Genomic DNA, 19,981 nt, shown 5'->3' with positions numbered 1-19,981 from the left:
CTTGCCACAGTAACTCAATTGGTCATGTGCAGGCTAATACAGCCCTATATGGTGGCACTGAATACTGGCAAGCATTTGCAGTAGATTTAATTGTTGTAGCATCGAGAAGGTCAGTGTTAACATAATGAAAATGGCAACATAGATCGATAATCATCAGAAACATTTTCTGATTTTGGTGTGAAAAATGCACCCATCTCAAGCCTAGTGGTGCATGTCGGCATTTGTTTTGTGATCGTTCTTTTTAGATTGTGTTTTATATAATGAGCTGGCTTTTAGTCACATGACGGAATGATGTGTGGAATGAGCTGGTGAACCCAAACCTGCTGTTGTGATGTTGCTCTTTATGTGTGGTCCATACCAGTGAAGAGATACACAGATAGAAGAACCATTTCCAATACCCAGGTAGCAACGATTTTGTGCTGGAAGCTTTTAAGAGATCTCTGGCTTTTTTCTTTTTCTTAAAAAGCCCATCTTTCAATATATGTAGTTATACAGCTTGAGGGTGTACTGGATTCAAATTGTGGTACTTTCAGGAGCAAAGTGTTCACTTAACTCTCCTAAAATATTGACTGAAATGTATGATGAAGCAGATCTCCCTACAGCACTGTTTCCCAAACTTCAGACATTCAGTCTCCAGCTACGTACCACCACGTTTCTTGGCCCAAGCAGTTCTGTTCTTCTTGTTGTTCTTCCTCTGTAGTGGCTTCTTTGAAGCAATTCGACCATGAAGGCCTGATTCACACGGTGTCCTCTGAACAGTTGATGTTGAGATGTGTCTGCTACTTGAACTCTGTGAACTCTATGTGGGCTCTAATTTGAGATGCTGTTATTTGGCGTTTCTGAGGCTGGTAACTGTAATGAACTTATCCTCTGCAGCAGAGGTAACTCTTGGTCTTCCTTTCCTGGGACGGTCCTCATGAGAGCCAGTTTTATCATAGCTTTTGATGGTTTTCCGGATTGACTGAAATTCATGTCTTAAAGTAATGATGAACTGTCGTTTTTTTTGTTACTTAGTTAAATGGTTCTTGCCATAATATGGTTTAGTAGTCGTAGTAGTAGTAGTAGGGCTATTCACTGTATACCAACCCTACCTCTGCACAACACAACTGATGGTCCCAAGTCCCTTTTAAGAAGGCAAGAAATTCCACAAATGTACTCTTGACAATGCACACCTGTTAATTGTAAACCATTCCAGGTGACAACCTCATGACTGAGAGAATGCCAAGAGTGTGCAAAGCTGCCATCAAAGCAAGAAGTTTCCACTTTGAAGAATCTAAAATCTAAAACATATTCTGGTTTGTTTAACAACTTTTTGTTTGCTACATAATTCCATATGTGTTTCTTTCATAGTTGTGATGTCCAGTATTAATCTACAATGTAGAAAATAATCGAAATACAGAAAAAACATTGAATGAGAACTTTTGACTGGTACTGTATGAGTATTTCTACAATACTGAAGCTAGCTATGGCACAGCAGAGGAGACTGGCCAGCTGTTGATGAGGGTGATGGCATGAGGACAGAAACTGCTCTTGGTCTGGTTCTTTTGGTATACAGGGTTCTGTAGTGCTGGCCGGAAGGGAGGAGTTGAAAATGATGTGACATGAATGTGACAGAATGTCATGGTTTGCGGACCACGGGCAAGGGACTGCATTTCAGTACATTGTGACATCATCGGACCGCAGGTGCAAGGGCCCTCCATCGCTGCTTGTGGCTATATTGATGTCATCTTTCCATATATTCAGCCACGCCCACGGTCACATTCAGAGATGTGATTTCCACTGGATCTATGCAAATCATATATTTCTTGTCCTTCCCATCAAACCCCTCCGTTTCACGCCGAAACAGAGACCGTAAGTTGACATCAAAAAGTACTGAAGGTGAAAAAAACCTGCACTGAAAAAGGCTGACATGGAAGAACAAACTGAAGATTGTCATTGAAAAAGCACATCAGAATAAACTAAAATCATTAAAAAGCACATCAGAATAATCAAACAACAAATGTTTTAATGTCCGTTTTCTATTTTTTTAAATCTTTTTGTCTCTGTTTCTGCTCCATACATCCTCTGCTGCATCTTTCTGAGGATGGAGTTGATGTTGGTCTCCCACTTCAGGTCTTGGGGAATGGTACTTCCCACGGTTGACACAGGGCTGTTAGATATTGTGAGGGGAAGCAGTGCTGACTTTCTCTGTGTGTGATAGGTAGTGTTTTGTGGCCAGTCATGAGTATTCTTTTCTTAATTTGCTGTGTGCTAGTGTGAGCTCTTGTGCTATTTACCGTTTGCTTACTCGTACAGTATAATGCTTTTGGATGGTTATGGAGTATCAAAATCTGCATGTTAGGTATATAGTGTATATACTACATAATTGTGTCAGATTTTTGCAAGGTAGTTGTCTTATTATCGTCTCCAAAAGACATTACCTTTTGTAAAGGCTTTGTGTTCAGCTTGGGTGTTAAAAATACATATATATGGATGCATACTACCTTTTATATTTGTGTAAACATAAACATGTGCAGAATTCAAACTGATAAATGTGGCTTTGGAACCACTGTTTATAATTGGTTACGTTTTCAAAAATATCACAGCATGTCAGAACCATATAAGTGCCTGAATCTAGCCGCGCACTGCTATGGGTTAACAGCTGGGTCCTTGGAGGTGTAGTTGTTGGTGTAGTGGGAGAAGGGCGGTGGTGAGGGGACACGTCCCTGAGGAGAACCAGTGCTTTGGTAATTATGGTGTTGAACACTAAGCTGAAGTCCCCAAACAGGATCCTTACATATGTCCCCAAACAGGATCCTGAGGGGACATATGTAAGGATCCTGTTTGGGGACATCTAGAAGGATCCTGTTTGGGGACATATGTAAGGATCCTGTTTGTGGATCCTTCTAGATGTCCACAAACAGGATCCTTACATATGTCCACAAACATGATCCTTACATATGTCCCCGGACAGTAAAGGTGCCCAGTAGGGGTCTACTGGGGGTCCAGCCGGAGTCCTGTGACATTCTTCAGGTGGGCCAACACCAGTTGTTTAAAGGACGTCGTGACCACATAGAGTGACAGACCTGGAGTCTTTCAGTCCTGTGATGGAGGGTTTCTTGGGGACCGGGATGATGGTGGAGCATTTGAAGCCAGAGGGGACTTCTCACAGCTCCAGGCAGCTGGTGCAGATCTGAGTGAAGATTGGAGCCAGTTGGTCAGTATAGGCTTTAAGATAGGAAGGGGAGACACCGTCTGGACCTGGTGCTTTTCTGTCTGTTTCTGTTGACTTTTCCCAAACATACTGTCAGCAGTTCTAAATCATTCATAAACTGCAGAGAGCAGCGTGTAACGATTGGCAACCATAGATTTCTTTCTCAATGCAATACATTCGCTATACCACAATGTTTGATTTTGGCTCCTTGATTGTTTTCACACTACATAAATGACCTACCAACTGTATGTACAGACGTAGGGTGTCAAATGCATGCAGATGACATTTTCATCTATGTGTCAGCATAGACAACACAGAACAACTCACAAAACAAATAATAAGTGTCTCAAAGTGGGTCTGAAATAACCTGGCCAAGAATAAAAAACTGGCCAAGACCATTCAAATAAATTGACATTGTTGTCGATCAATAAGAGCCTGTCTACCAGTCAAAGCAGCACAATGACAATTGTACTTGTATATGCATTGTATATGTAACTTTGGTGGGCTGTGCACAAGACCTGTGTAATACTTTACAGCACCACCTCACAGACCAACAATTATGGGTCAGACCCTTGAGATAGCTATAAGAGGAAGCTAGCTCACTATTCTCAGTATGGACATCATTGCAGAGGCAGTGAAAAGACCAAATAAGATGTTGTCGGAGGAAGCAAGGAAGAGAAAAAGAGACAGTGACCGAGCAAGAGATCCGACAACAGTAAATCTTGAACTGGCTTTAGCGGTAGTAATAGCAAGAGGTAAAACCGATAAAAGATGCCAAGCTGACCTGCTGACCTTTGTGCTGTCGAACTGGCTTAATAACTTAATAGCTTGCTATGATCTTGTGGTGTTGTGCTTGCGTGATGTTTGGCTGTGTAAGCAAAGTTGTTGACTGGCTCGATTGGATCATAAGCTGGTTCAGGTTTTGTTATCTTAGCATGCTACTATTCATTGTTCAATGCTTGTGCAAACTTTGACTGACATTGTTTGAGCAAGCATGTTTACTTAGACATAGGTTTAGGTTTTCTAAGTGAGCAAACTAATGCAGGGTTGCAAACTGTTTATGCAGTCCTAATGTTAGCTGTAGTGATCTGTCTCAAGGCAAACAGGAAACCAACAACAATCTGAAAGCAGAGTGTAGATTATGAAAGATTGCAACGTGGACTGTAACCTTATGGGTGTCGTGCCTGTCTCACTGACATTTACCGTTTTCCCAGATGCCTAAAGTAATCTTCCTCAGTCCCATCTCAGGCTAGCATGCCATAACATAAATTAAGCTCATGCCAAAGATTTTGGTCAGTTTTGGTTAATCTCACACTAAATGCCCTGGAAGTTTGCAACCTCTGTCCAATGTGTATTATGTGCAATATGTGCCTATGTCATGTCTACAACAACCATATTATTCGATTACACTCATAATTCACATCCAAACGCTTAGCAAACAATGCATATGGGCTGAAAACACAAGCAGTATTTAGCGAAACTAAAGAATCATATTTGTGTAAAATCCTGTAGTATTCCTTATTCCTTGTCAGTCCACATGTTTCTTGGGCTTCTGCTTATTCTTTGCCGGTTCTGTGTCCTTCAGCTTGTCAACAGATGCACGTGTACCGCTAACACTATCACCACGCACAGTACACGTGTACCGCTAACACTATCACCACGCACAGTACACGTGTACCGCTAACACTATCACCACGCACAGTACACGTGTACCGCTGTCAATGAGGGGGCTCAAAGCGTGATGTGTATTTACGACAGTGGTCTAAAAGTACACTACAGGCTGCAATGGTAGGGGAGCCCAGTACCTATTCCCGCATGTTGGGGCTTTAAGTCCTATGGCTTTGTATTATTAGTTCTGATGACTTTTTAAAATGTAAATATTTAATCGTAAATATTTTATGGTCATTTGAAACTAAATTAATTTTGTAAATGAGCACTCGCGGTCCACCTGCAGTACCTTTTACGGTGTGTGTGTGTGTGTGTGACGGTGTCATGGCCCACTCTTTGGGAATCACTGGTCTAGTATGTTTCAGAATGATTACTTGCATGTGACACGGAGTGGTTTGGCCTATGTGGGAGTCCTCCAACCAGTAGCAGAAGGACTTGAACATCTTATCCTATATTTAACTGAAATCATATTTACGCTAGTAATCTCTGTTTTGCGAAGATATCATACAAAGAGAGTATATGCACTGAAGACATTATACAAAGAGAGTATATGCACTGAAGTACTAGAATCTGTCGTCACCTAATAAAAGTGTATTTTTAATGTTGATCAATCGAAATAGAATAGAAAATAGAAACGAAATCTATTGGCCCTAAAATAGATCTTTGTGGAACACTACAGCGGAGAGGAGAGGCAAAGGTCATCTGATAACCAAGTGACATCACAAAATGTCTATTTGCCAAATAAGATCTAAATCAGTGAAGTGTAGATCCTGTAATACCCTCCCACTCTCTCAGCCTGTCAAATGAGATAGAGTGATCCACAATATCAAAATCCGCACCTAATTAAAACAGATCGCCTCCCAACATGTTAACTCAACAGTAGGGATGGGTATCGTTTGGGTTTTGTCCGATACCGGTGCTGAACCGATACTTTTAAAACGATACCGGTGCCTAAACGGTGCCTGAACCGATACTTTTTTTTTTCAAAGCACAAAGCGACGATTGACAACATTAAAGAAAGCCTTTTTTTATTGCCAAGGCAATTTTTTTTCTTCAAATTGAACAATATATTAACTGTTTAAAGTATATTATAAATATAAATACATACAAAACACTTGGCTTCAAACTACAGCTTCAAATTTTTTAACTTCGAACTATGAACATTAGATTAACTGTAAACAACAGTTTATAGTATACTTAAATAAATATAAATAAATACAAAAAACAGCTTCAAACTTCTTTTGAAAAAATATGTGCATATTTGCCTTTGGAGTCAAAAATGTATTATTTTGTTTGCATTTATTTCATGAAATTTCACCATTTTATGATTTGTTTATACCTATCTTTTCTATCTTGTTTATAGTTAATCTTGTTACTTGAACACACTGAGTACGAGAAAATGTGTACTGCCCCTTTAAGAGACTACCGTAGGTTAAGTTTAGCTGTCATCTTTCAGTCTTCGGTTGCTGATCTGCCTTTGACTCTTGCCTTCTCTCCCCTCTTTTCACGCAATTGTTTTGTTGCATTTGCTGGACGTCGCGATGTTTGAATCTTTTTGTGCAAAATACAGCCACACTTTTGACCGTTTACCTTTCGGTATTTTCTCTGTTAAAAGGTTGATGGCTAGTTCTGTTTGTGCTTGCTCTTCACTGTCATAAGACTGTTGCTATGAAAACACCAATGAGCGTGAGCGACACAGGACAAAGTTTACATTGGGAGCTGGGGCAGTTTTACATGTGCCCCACGGATTCTGCCTAGCGACTGTGTTCAATTGGCTCAGGCACCGAAATCTGCGTTGCATTTCGGTCCGGGTAGGTACCGGTTGTATTGGAACCGGTTCCATATTGGTACCGGTTCTCGGTACCCAACCCTACTCAACAGTGGGTCTTTTATGGCCCCTAATAAGAGTAGTGTCAGCGTGCGGCCTGAAATCCGACTGACATTTTTCCACAAATGTCATTTTGCTTCAACACATGAAGTAGTTGCTCAGCAAGTCAGCAAGTCATCAGCAACAGTCTTCTAAATAAATGGAAGTTGGGAGAAATGGGTGAAAAACAAGCTCAACTACGCAGGGCAGGAGCCTACACTACTGTGAAGGATATGAGATTGAGGCACTAGTGCTGTTATTTTAAAGATTTAGATTTTGCCGGCTAGTTTGCTTGTTCTATATTCAGTTGTGCCAAGACCATTTCGAGTTGTCTGCCTTGGAACCGGTTTAGTCTTGTGCATCGTCTTAGTTGGGAAGTAGGAAGTAACACTCTGTCTCACTCTTTTCCAGTTTAGCCCTCTGTAAATGTGCCCTGGGCAGTTCTTGAAGCCACTATTCCAGAAATAAGAGTCAAACCTTGCATAGCTCTTTCATGACTTCGTCAGGAGGATTATTATTGATCTCAGTTTTTCACGTTCTTCAACCTGTTGTTTGTGGTCAGCGCTGTCGCCAGCAATGTTACTGAATGATATGCACACAAGCCATAACCATAGTAACAATAACCATAGTAACCATAACCTCATAGGAAGCCTTTTCCAGCAATGTTACTGAATGATATGCACAGTACTCAGCCCTATCTGGCTATCAAAGATGACTCATAGACTTGCTGACCATCATTTTCCTCTCTGAATACATATGGCCTTTCCAGAAAATATTGGAGCATACAGTTATCTTATCAACTCTGCTATTGTAAACATGGTTGCACATTTGTTCAGAACAGAAGTATTAGATTAGTCCGGTTGAACATCAGGTTGAACAGAACAGAAGAAAATAATTAGTTAGATGTTAGGTTGCTAAATTAGCCAATCTGGTGTGTTAGTCTTATCATTTGCAGAGAAAAGGCCCAGATTTTCACAGTTTAATATAAATATGCTAACATCAATTTGCCATACTGTCATCACCAGTACCAACAGCAATCATATAATTGGTGGTAATCTTAACAGTCATACTCTTTCTCCCCAGTTACCCAGAGAATGGCGTAGTAGAGATGACACCAGAGGACGTGCGACCGCGGGCTCGGACCCTGCTCCGCTTTGACCAGCTCAAGGTTGGACAAGTGGTCATGGTGAATTACAACCTGGAGATCCCAGAAGAGCGGGGCTTTTGGTATGACGGAGAGATAACAGCCCTCAACGAGAGATCGAGGACAAATAAAGAGGTCAGAGTGAAGATCCTTCTAGGGTGAGTGAAGCAGTGGATAGAGGAACACAGAGGACTTGTTTGATCCTATAATGTTCTAGAAGGATCCTATAATGTTCTATAGAAGTACTTGTTTGATCCTATAATGTTCTATAGATGGATCCATTTCTTAGTTTCATCCTATAATGTTCTAGAAGGATTCTATAATGTTCTATAGAAGTACTTGTTTGATCCTCTAATGTTCTATAGATGGATCCATTTCTTAGTTTCATCCTATAATGTTCTAGAAGGATCCTATAATGTTCTATAGAAGCACTTGTTTGATCCTATAATGTTCTCTAGAAGGATCCATTTCTTAGTTTCATCCTATAATGTTCTAGAAGGATCCATTTCTTTGTTTGATCCTATAATGTTCTAGAAGGATCATATAATGTTCTATAGAAGGATTCTATAATGTTGTAGAAGGATCCTATTATGTTCTAGAAGGATCATATAATGTTCTATAGAAGGATCCTATAATGTTCTAGAAGGATCCATTTCTTATTCATATTCTGTGTGTGGCTGAAGCATCTGGCTTCAGTCTGTCCCTTTGTCCTTCACTCTGACATTGAATCTGATCTTCATATGCAGCGCTTTTTAAATGGCTGCTCTGTAAACCTGTTGTGTTTCAGGGGCCCTGGTGATGTCTTAGGAGACTGCAAGGTTGTCTTCCTTGATGAGATTTATGAGATTGAGAGGCCAGGAGCTCCCGCGCTCTCTCCATCGGATGGAAAGTTCAAACGTAGGCCTATGAATGCACAAGGTCACATTAAATAATGTGTTATCTGTCCCAGCAAGGGGGTGTTGGATCAAAACCAGATGGTAGCCTCTTTTTAGCCTCTTAATTATAAAAGTTGCTCTCAGAAAAAAACTCATATTACACTGCTAATGACAATTGATGTTTTGCCTTTGTTGTGTGTGTGTGTGCGTGTGTGTGCGTGTGTGTGTGTGTGTGTGTGTGTGTGTGTGTGTGTGTGTGCACGTGTTTGTGCATGGTGGGGGTGTCTCTGTATCACCTCAGGTAAAAGCGGGCCTGAGTGTAAGCACTGCAAGGCGGATCCGGATGTGGAGTGCCGCTTCTGTTCATGCTGTGTGTGTGGGGGCAAGCAGGACGCTCACATGCAGCTTCTGTGTGACGAGTGCAATATGGCTTTCCATATCTACTGCCTCAACCCTCCCCTCTCCACCATCCCAGAAGATGAGGACTGGTTAGTGCACATACACACATGCTATGCTAATGCATCACTCTGCCAATGAGCATATGTTCAAATTGTGTATGATCTGGACCAAAGGTCAATCAGATCAGCAAGTTCTATGTGGGATCATCCCCCCTCTTTCAAATGTGTGATGAGCCAATCGGCATTCAGAGGCGGATCACCCAGGTGTTCTACACATTGGTAGTAGTTAGAGGACTCCATAGTAATACATGCTAAGTGGTGGAGAAAGTTCAATATCAGAGCAACCACACAATTCATTCTCTCATTCACATAACACAAAAGTTAAAGGTGCTTTGGTCCTGGAGGGCTAAAATATATTAATAATATGTTATAGAGGAGTAATAAATCTCCCCATTACTTTACTGAATGAAAAGAAGTCAGTTTTGGGATATATAAAATGGAGTTGGGGAGAGTGGGGCGTGTTGTCACACTAATTCAGTTCTTCTTTCTTGCATTAACTGCAGATGAAACCATTATACAAATTATATCAAATCATTATGGTGAAAATGTACCAAATGAAAGACCTTGATCTTTAAGACAAAGACCTATGGTGTGCCAGCACTATTGTCACATTTCTAGCAAACATCATTTTCTTCTCCCGAGGCAGCCTACATGCATAGGCCATTTTCTGCCCCTCACACATTGAACCCAAGTCTTGTTTGGACGGTTGTTTGCAAATAGTTCTACATACACTCATTCTCACGGGTAATATTTAATGTCATATTTTGTTGCCCTCTTTCTTTCCCACCCTTGACTTGGACACTTTCTTCCCTTTCCGCACAGGCCTTTTCTTTCTCTGCCTACGTAGGAGAGATTTTCAAATGTTGTGCCACTTGGCAATAAATTTAAGCAACATTATGTAAGAATTTTACCTTAAAATAAATAAATTAATTTCGGTACACTGACTTGTAATAGGGCAGTTTTTATTTTTTTAATGGTTTGATTACACACAGACTTCACATTCAAACTCCTAGCAAACATTGTATATGGGCTGGAAACGCAAGGAGTATTTCACCAAAATTAAAACTTTCTGTCATTCTTTTTTGTTTTGTTAGCGATCATTTCCGTGTCTGAATAAATAAAACTATGCATAGTGGTGTAAAACCCTGTTATATTCTATATATCCCTGTTTATATATATTCATATACTTTGTAAGTTGACATGTTTCTTTGGCTTCTGACGTCTTCTCCGGTTCTTTACTTGTCAACAAATGCACATGTACAGCTGTTAATGACGTGGGCTCAAAGCGCCATTCGTATTTACGATAGTGGTGTAAAAGTGAGTTACAGTCTGCAACGATAGGGAAAGCCCAATACCTTTTCTCCCATAATGCATAATAATGTAAATGGAGGAGCCCATAATGCATAATGAGATAAATGTCTGCTGACCTGGTGATGATGAACTCTACCAATTGCATCTCCAATTTAGGGAAGAAAACCTGCTGGGGCTTTGATTAGTCAACACAACACATGTGACAACTTGCCCCCTGGTCACTGAGACAACTTGCCCCAAACTAACATGCCTGCTACTTTAAGGCTAGTTTAAGAATCAGATCACACGCCACTATCTAAATATATATACTATTGTACTACTACTTCTATACTATCGTTTTATTATGTTATATGCAAAAGTAAAAAAAATGTTGCACACCTTGTCACACACCTTGTTGGGTATGTCACACACTGTAGCTATTTCATTTTTGAGGTTTTTGGTTTTAAAGGACTAAACTGTGTGACAACCTGCCCCACTCAACCCTGTTTTAGCCATACTTTTATTTAGAAATGTATCTCTAAGAACAGAATATGCATTTTCTACATTATTCCTGAATGTGAAACCTTTAAAGTTGAGCCAAGCATTTATCCCAGATATGTTGATTTCTCCTCAGCAAATGTATGTTTTCTCTTGACTTTCTATGTGAAATTAAGAGAAAAAACAACACTTTCAGCAACAAATTCTCATCTCACGATAATTCCAGAGGCTAAGGTCTTTTCAAACTGAGATCGGCTGCATCGGCAGAAAGCAATGACATCAGTTTGGTCTGGAATCTCAAACCCAATCTTCGCACCACATTATGTCACCAATGCAATAATAGCATTCCCATAAACCTTAAAGGCCTTTTCTTCCGCTTAATACACTGACAAATAAAATGACTGTGTAAAAAGGATCTAAAATAAGTGAAATGTTCATGTATGCACATCTCTGTCACAGCACCAGTAGGACACTGGGGAAAGTCCAGAAAGAAAGTCCACTGTAAACAAACTCCACTGAAGTATAGTAACTGAAGTCCAGTACTTTATTTTAAGCAAGCCCTGCCACTTGTAAGTAGATGGTATATGGAATTCAATCGAAGAAGAGAGCCTACATGTCCACTCATGCACGTGTAAAGAGAGATATGGAGAGAACTGGAGTACTGTTTTTTTTACCAAACTATTAAATTCCCTGGACAATGAGACGTAGTGTGAAATGGAGCTACAACTTGATCAACTACTACTATCTGAGAGGAACTGGATGAGTCTGTTTAAATACTTCTAACTTTCACATGGAGTGTCATTTGTGTCAAAACATTTGGATGGCTTTCTTCTGCCTGGTCTATCTCCACCCTTTAAACCGTAACTAATGAGGAAGTCTTTAGCATGTGACTAGAGCAACTAATAAAGGGCTTGGGTGATTTAAGATGCCCTGCCAGTGCTGTGACTGACAGGTGTGGATACCTGAATATTTCACTTATTTTACATTTACTCATTTAGCAGACGCTTTTATCCAAAGCGACGTACAAAGGAGAGAACAATCAAGCTACGAGCAATAGAGACCTAGTGGAACAATAAATACTACTTTATATAAAAAATGTAAAAGTGCAGGAATTTAACTACTGTAAGTGCGAGTTAAGTACTAGTTAGAGGAGATAACATGAAAGGAAGGATAAGTAGAGGTAGAGGAAGGGAGAAGAAGTGCAAGTTAGGAAAGGAGGTGCTCTCTGAAGAGTTTGGTCTTCAAGAGCTTCTTCAGGTAGAGGGGCCCCTGCTTTTAGGTACCTTTTGAAGCAGCAATTTTATTTAGTAGTCAGTAGAAGAAAAGCATTTAAAACTTCTGACGATGATATTGTCATGTTTCTAATTGAGATTAAATACAAAATGTAACTTATTTTCCTCTGCATCGCCAACGATGCCACAGACTTTGAAGTAGGGCTGAACGATTTGGGAAAATAATCTAATTGCGATTTTTTACCAAAATATTGCGATTGCGATTCGATATGCGATTTTTTTTTTTATCCTCTTTTTTTCCCCAACAAAACGTAATGAATGATTTAAATATGACCAACACAATATTAGATACATTTAGTGTAAAATATTCTTTCCCACATTTTACATTTTTATTTAACTGCTCATTACAGAAACAAGAACAACAAATCGGTGGCTTTGCCACTGTGCATTTAAGTAATTTAAAAAAAGTAATTTTAAGTATAAACACTAGGCATGCACTTTTTAAACACTGTGTGCAAAATGTACCATCTTTAAAAAAAAAAAAAAAAAAAATGATTTAATTTTTTTTTTTTTGTGACCACGTTTTTTAATCGCGAACGTTGCGGTTAGAAAATCGCGTTCTATCATATCGCGATAAAATCGCAAATGCAATTAATCGTTCAGCCCTACTTTGAAGGGTTAAGAAATGGCTGTTAACGGTAACTGTGGATGTCAAGACAAAATCTTGAAGACCAATCAGATAAAACTGGATGTTTGCTGGGCAGAAAAGCAAAACAAAACCGTCAGATGACTTAAAGGACTAGCACGAAGATTTAGCGGACACAGTTGTGGTAGTTAAGCATTGCTTGGATTAGCAAAGTCTACCTGGAAGGGTCATCAGAGAGATTAAGTGATCTGCAAGGAATATTGAGTGAAAATTCCAAAATGAAGAATATAAAAACTCTTTAGCTGGTAAAATGTTTCTATTGAAAGCTTATCAATTTGGTGGTCCCTAGAGTTTGGAGGTAGATTTCACTTTTAGATCACTGTCAAATACAAATCCTGTATAGCTGTACATTTCGCCACAAACTAAAGGACATGGAACCAGCTAGGACGACTACTACTACTATTAAAAATGTAAATGTTCTGACCCCAGGTTCAAATGCACGTTTCTGTTTTAAGTCCCCTAGTTTGGCGGAGGAAAATAAGGTTGTCTTACAAATCTGGCGATAAACTAAGCATTCCACCTAGGTGTGGATTTTGTATATAGGCGTGGCGACATATTCTCCTCTGAACAGGAGCATTTGCTTGCGCCCATCACAAACCATAACCTCCTGAGTGAAAAGAGTTGTATCCGGGACTCCTGTACTCTTGGATATGTACTAGGTCTGGGGGCCTACCTGGAGTTGAGGACTAGTGTCTCCACTCTGCAAATCGAAAACTCCAAAAATTATTTTGGGTCTGATGTAGGCCTACAGTTCATTTAAAATCCTTTTACATACTGTGTATTCGCCTTCCCCAATACAATTTTTTGTTTCACACTATGCCATGTGAGCACACAAGATCTTAGATCTGAGTGGGTGGTTTTAAAAATTGAGGCGCGTCTTTCACAATCCGAGCAAACAAGCAAGACTCCTACAGCCTAACTTTTATGGTTGTTTCACTCCAAGTTAAGGACAATTGCATATCCATCAGAGTATGTAGCGTAGTTGACCCATGATTGTGTTTGGGGAGTCTCTGATTTAGACCACTTATTCTGTTTTCTAAGGCTATGGGCCCTGTTTTGATGGTGAAAATGGCTGGACTATTCTATCAGGGCGGGTGATATATAGCCGGGTAATAAATTAAACTTTCCCTCGGAGGCATGGATTTTGGCGTGGCGACATATTCTTCCTTGACAGGGAACATTTGAATGCGCCAAGCATAAACCATCACTGCCCAAGTCGGATTTATCTATCTGCCAAAAAAGATTACGTTCCCTTTAATGGACGAGTGGCGCATTATGCCTACACATTTCTGTATTAGCAAGGAAGCAGGAACAAGTCTGTGTGATGGGTAAATGCAATCTACCTCGTCGTATTAAGGCAGAAGACATTGCAGAAAGAGACTGCATTCAGGTTGGTTCAGGTGTTTCAGGTCATCTACATAAACATAGCTCACATCCTCCCATACTTTATGCATTCCCCATTCATGTAGGCTACTGGTCACTGCTGATCCTATGTTTTATGCTCAGGTTTGTCCTGGGATATACCATATCGTCAGTATATCTACACATACAGTCACAAGTAGCCTTGTGTTGCAAATGCAAATGAATGCCTTTATATGTCCACTCTCACCCACTGCTCAGCTGAACAGGCTGTCACTGACCTGTTCTGTTCTGCCGGGGTTCTGGATGCATCGACTGCACCAAATAGCCCAAAGCCTACGAAGAACACCTGGGTTTTCATCCCAAAACCTTTATATCCATAGAACATAGAACTGACCTCTCCTGCTCCTGCTCCCACAAGTTGTACTGCAGCCAGAATGTCAGCAAGGATGTAAACATTTCAGCAAAGATGTAAACATTTCAGCAAAGATGTAAGCTATACGTTTTTCGCTTCAGTACCTAGCTCCGAAGTTACAAATGTGTTCCATTAGATGAATTTAGATTATTAAATTGAATATGTATCACGTAGGGACATTTTACATAAAATAAATCAAACTAATTTTCCAGAATGGATGTAAGCTATATTGATCCTGACACAAATATCGTTAGAATGTAAGTGAGCGAAACACAGGCTCAAAATAACATACCCCGATTGACAATATAAAAGTCAGTTTGAAGGGATGTGGCTAGGGTTTTTTAACAGATCTACAATCTACTAGCCTGGGTACCAGACGAACTTAGCCCCGCCCACAACATTTGAGGTCTGGAAGTTCGGTCTGGCATTGCTCCGTTGGGGAGAAAATATGCCCGACCAAAAACGTTACCAGACCAATCAAATTGTCAGGGCGGGCTTTATACGATGATGGACAGATGATCAACCGTAATGTAATCAACCACTTCACCAAAGAGCGCTTGGGTTGAATTCGTTTTCAACAAACATGGCTGCCGCTGGAGAGCTGAGATGTAGATATGTAGATAGAGATGTTTTAGAAGACATCGACAGCGCATTCATTTTGAAAGAGGAACAGAGAAACGCGATCAAGGCATTTGTCGATCGAAATTATGTTTTTGCTGTCCTTCCTACGGGATTCGGTAAAAGTTGAATTTATCAGCTGGCCCCGATGACGACTACGTTGCTCTGATTGGTTGTAGGTCTATCCAATTGAGCGAAGAGGCATTTTTTTCCTGGTTCGGTTGAAACACGCCCTATAATAACAGCCCAATGGAGCAGTATCAGAATCATATTCTGACTAGAATTATGAGTATGACATCGTCAGGCTAACAATCTACAATTATGTGTCAAAGAATTTGATTGTTTTCAACAAATTGATTTGGTGACCTGTGAAATTCCTGGGTCATATTATCTGAAGGTTTTGCAAGTGATCTCGATAAGATGGAGGCCATTGTAAATGTTTCTGAATTGAGTCCGATGGCGTCACGCTGTCTGTGAGCAACCACTACTCTTTTCTTGGTAGGGTGGGTAACTACCAGCATGTTGTTGAGAACTGTTCTGTCCTTTCGAAGCCACTTCTTGTGCTTACACGTGTTTGTATGTTAACTTTTCAAAATCATATTAAGATCGTACAAGTAAAATAGTACTACCTGTGCTCCTGGCCTCCTAGCTCTGCTCCCTGTGACTTGCTACTAGTGCTTGATGGGGAGGTGCAGGGCCCAGATGATGGGGTGTTAAGAGCACGGTTACAGAAGGCCCAGATGATGGGGTGTTAAGAGCACGGTTACAGAAGGCCCAGATGATGGGGTGTTAAGAGCACGGTTAAATAATTGAATACAAAATAAAAAAATCTTGTTTTTGGGTACGTCGTTGAGCATGACAGATGTGAGTAAAATATCAAGAAGACAACAGTGGGGGCCTCGTCCTCTAGCTGAGTGTCTCCATGCTTGTTGAGAAGTAAACCCTGTACCTTCCATATGTGGACGGACTACCGTAAAGTAAACACAGCAATGAAACTCACTCCTGTGGAAGGGGAGGGGAAACAATCAGGAACATGGCAGAAATCATAAACGTATCAGGATGAGCATGCTAGCATACATGTGATAAATGTACACAATACATACATACAAACATAACCTGGTATATACATGATACATACTAAATTGATAGAGGATAAGGTGGGGAGAGAGCATTCAAGTATTGTAGAACAGCTTAGTTTACCTAGATAATGCTGGTGTGTTCCAGGACTTGTTGACAAATCATATTTGCAAGCTTTTCCGACATTTAGCGAGAGCGAATCTAGCAATAAATCTAGCTAAATGTGAATTTGCCGAAGCAACAGTGTCCTTCCTTGATTAACTGTTGGGACATGGTCTTGTGAGTCCTGTGCATGCTAAAGTGGAAGCTTTAGATAGTTTTCTGCCTTCCTCCGCCATGTAAGACTGTATGTGTTTTTTCGGGATGGTGGGACTCTGCAGATGTTTCTGTCAACATATTCCGCAGTTGTGGAGCTTCTGTTTCTCTGTTTTTCTTTTTCTCTGTTTAAGTCCTTAGCAGAATTTGCCTGCTTCCTCTCAGAGCAATTTTGAGCGGGTCAAATTCCTTCTCACCTTGGCACATGTTCTAATGGCATGTCAGTCTTCTCACCTTGGCACATGTCTTAATTAGTGCTGTCAGTTAAACGCGTTATTAACGGCGTTAAACGCAAACCCATTTTAACGCCGTAATTATTTTTATCGCAAGATTTTTTTCTTTTTTAGATTAACGTTCTTTTTGGCCTCACAAACTGTGTAGTAGGCTAACGTTACGGTTTGAGTGACTGGTGAGCGCGATACAGCGAAATGGATGATAAAAAGCTTCTGAATGGAAAGTTTACTTTTAAAAGTTGTGTTGTGCAAAAGAAGCCAGCTTCACTGTTGTCTGAAAATGTCAACAGGCAGCTGGCTGAAAGCAAAGAAGTAGTAGACTTACCTTTTATTGGTAACCTAACTGTTACGGTTCATTGTTTCTGAAATAAGAGGCCTGACTGCTATGTTCCCAGCAAACTTGAAAAAAAGAAAATATTAAGCCATGGTTTAATTGCACTATAGGCTGAGTCCTTGTTTACCTGAAATGTGCACTTTATAATTTTATTTTGTACCGCCCTGTTTGGCAATGTTGGTTTTCAATCAAATAAAATGTTTGCATAAAGCAAGCCAATCCACTTTTCCATGTTGATAAGGGCATTCGAATAAAAATAAAATTATGGAAAAAATAAATAAATGAAGGGACATTTAGAATAGATACAAATTTGCGATTAATCGCGATTCATTTTGAGTTAACTATGTCATAAATGCGATTAATCGCGATTAAATATTTTAATCGTTTGACAGCACTAGTTTTAATTGTATGTCAGTTTTCCAAACTGTTGAAGCGCGAGGTAAAGTTGTAACTGGTACGCTGCTCCAGCAGGAGGAAGTATTTCTTGCATAAACTCTCGTATCAGCTTAAATACTCTGTTATAAAAAGAGTCTCTCATCCTTGTTAAAGAATTACAGCATTTCAAGGTGTATGTTGATGGAAGTGTTTCACCTGGAGTTGTACCTCAGAGCACCTCTTGCTTCACAGACAGGAACAGACTTTGTGTAGCATGGCCTTGGACTGGAGCTTTCAGAAATTGGTGTAACTGAACCCTGAGTGACTGAAGTTGATTTTGTTGTTGAGCAATTCAATCTCCTTTCTCTTTGTGTGCAGGTACTGCCCCACATGCAAGAATGACACAAATGAGGTCGTGAAAGCTGGGGAGAAGCTCAAGGCTAGCAAGAAGAAGGCAAAGATGCCCTCTGCTAACACTGGGAGCCAGAGGGACTGGGGAAAGGTGAGGCAGCCTTGCACCACTACCTAGACCAGTGTCTGTCATGGGGGTTCACTGAGGTTAGAAGGGAAGTATGAAATCATTGATCAGCCTCACACACAAGCAAACACACACGTACAAACAAGCAATTTGTGTGTGTGTGTGTGTGTGTGCATGCACTCGATGTTGCAGTACTCCTACCTAAATGAACATGAAGTAAGGCATTCATCTACAGTACATACAGACTGAACTCAGCTAATATAAGGCATTCATCTACAGACTGAAATCAGCTAAAATAAGGCATTCATCTACAGACTGAAATCAGCTAAAATAAGGCATCTATCTACAGTACATACAGACTGAACTCAGCTAATATAAGGCATCTATCTACAGTACATACAGACTGAAATCAGCTAATATAAGGAATATATCTACAGTACATACAGACTGAAATCAGCTAATATAAGGCATCTATCTACAGTACATACAGACTGAACTCAGCTAATATAAGGTAGCTGCCAATTGATGAATTCATATGATATAAAGTGTCATGTCTTTGCTGTATCTTTGTAGCTTTACTGTGACCTCAACATATGTGAGGTCCTTCCCAGTTTGGCATCATGTTGCATTTCATCTCACATAAACTTTCCAGAGGGGGATTCCAGCTTTCCTATGATTTGACCCACAAAATAGCTATTTCTACTATTCACAGGAGTGTTCTTTTGGAACACCATTGTGTCCATCATATGCACTATTCATTTCTATGTCCATGTCTACAGCTAAGAAATTGGTTTTGGTTTTAAAATAAATCTAGATATATGAATTGTGAATGTTCAAGCATTTCTGTCTACCTGCTGCATCCTGCCTCACTGCGGTAACTAACTGGTTCATCTGCTGAACCAAAGCCTCTGTGTATTAGGTAGGCCAGTGGCTTAATGGTTGTCTGAAACAGCGGGCGGCATAAAACAGATGTTTGTCTCAACCGTCATACAAACATAAAAAACATCCTCAGAAACCTTGAATGGTATACTTTCCTTGAAACTAAATATATGTATCCTTTCTGTGTGAGGATAATAAAATGAACAACATGCACATTTCAATCTCTGAGTCAAAAAGCAGCTGTTGATGACCCACCCAATAGCAAAGAGAGCTATTCATATGATAACAGTGTAATCAGGGGTCGTTATTGGGTCATTTCAAGGCAAGAAAACCAGCGATGTGATTATAGGTAAAAGCAGGTGTTTGTGTTGTTTTCACTGACCACAGAGATATGAAAAGATGGTACACCTGCTTCTCTGTTACTGATGTCCTGCAATAAGTCCAAATGTTGCCCTTGTTGTAACTTGTCAGTGTGAGGACAACAAGAACGAAAGTTCCTATTTTGAGTTTCGATGAGATCCAATTTAGGATTATGTTTATGACAAGTGATTCATTTCTTACTAATGCTGTGGTGATTTAGCTTTGACAATGGCTAGTGCTTTGTAGGTACATTGGCTTTGTCCTTATGCAGGTGTTTACAGGAGTCATTTTTAAACAGATATCCTGCTATATCACCGTTAAGAAAATCCCTAATTATGCCGCCTTTGCTTTTTTACACTGAACCAAACTATAATACGTTTATATGATAATATAATAATGCTGCCCCAGTGTGTGTTTTTATACAGCATGCCAATTTACCCGTAGCAGAGGTGTGTTTGTGGATGGGCACAATCTGGGTGCAATTGTACAATAATGATACTCTCCTCACAAGGGCCATCAAGAAAACTTTGGAATTATCCTGACAACAGCGCCAATACAATTTTGGTTATTTCACCTGTTTGGATCAGGCAACTCTGATTATTGATTA

At 40.0% G+C, this 19,981-nt stretch overlaps 1 protein-coding gene across 1 annotated transcript in view; it reads left to right on the top strand.

The window, feature by feature from the left end:
- LOC105902440 (E3 ubiquitin-protein ligase UHRF2) overlaps nt 1-19,981 on the top strand; it is a 65,321-nt gene that overhangs the window by 31,261 nt on the left and 14,079 nt on the right. The window contains exons 4-7 of the mRNA XM_012830026.3: nt 7,812-8,030; nt 8,660-8,769; nt 9,049-9,235; nt 18,036-18,159. Of these exons, the coding sequence (XP_012685480.2) occupies nt 7,812-8,030; nt 8,660-8,769; nt 9,049-9,235; nt 18,036-18,159 (640 nt within the window). The remainder of the gene's footprint in view (nt 1-7,811; nt 8,031-8,659; nt 8,770-9,048; nt 9,236-18,035; nt 18,160-19,981) is intronic.

The sequence above is a fragment of the Clupea harengus genome, chromosome 12 (assembly GCF_900700415.2).
Source record: "Clupea harengus chromosome 12, Ch_v2.0.2, whole genome shotgun sequence".
Taxonomy (NCBI): domain Eukaryota; kingdom Metazoa; phylum Chordata; class Actinopteri; order Clupeiformes; family Clupeidae; genus Clupea; species Clupea harengus.
Note: the sequence above shows the minus strand (reverse complement) of the source record. Positions and strands in the feature narration are given on the sequence as shown.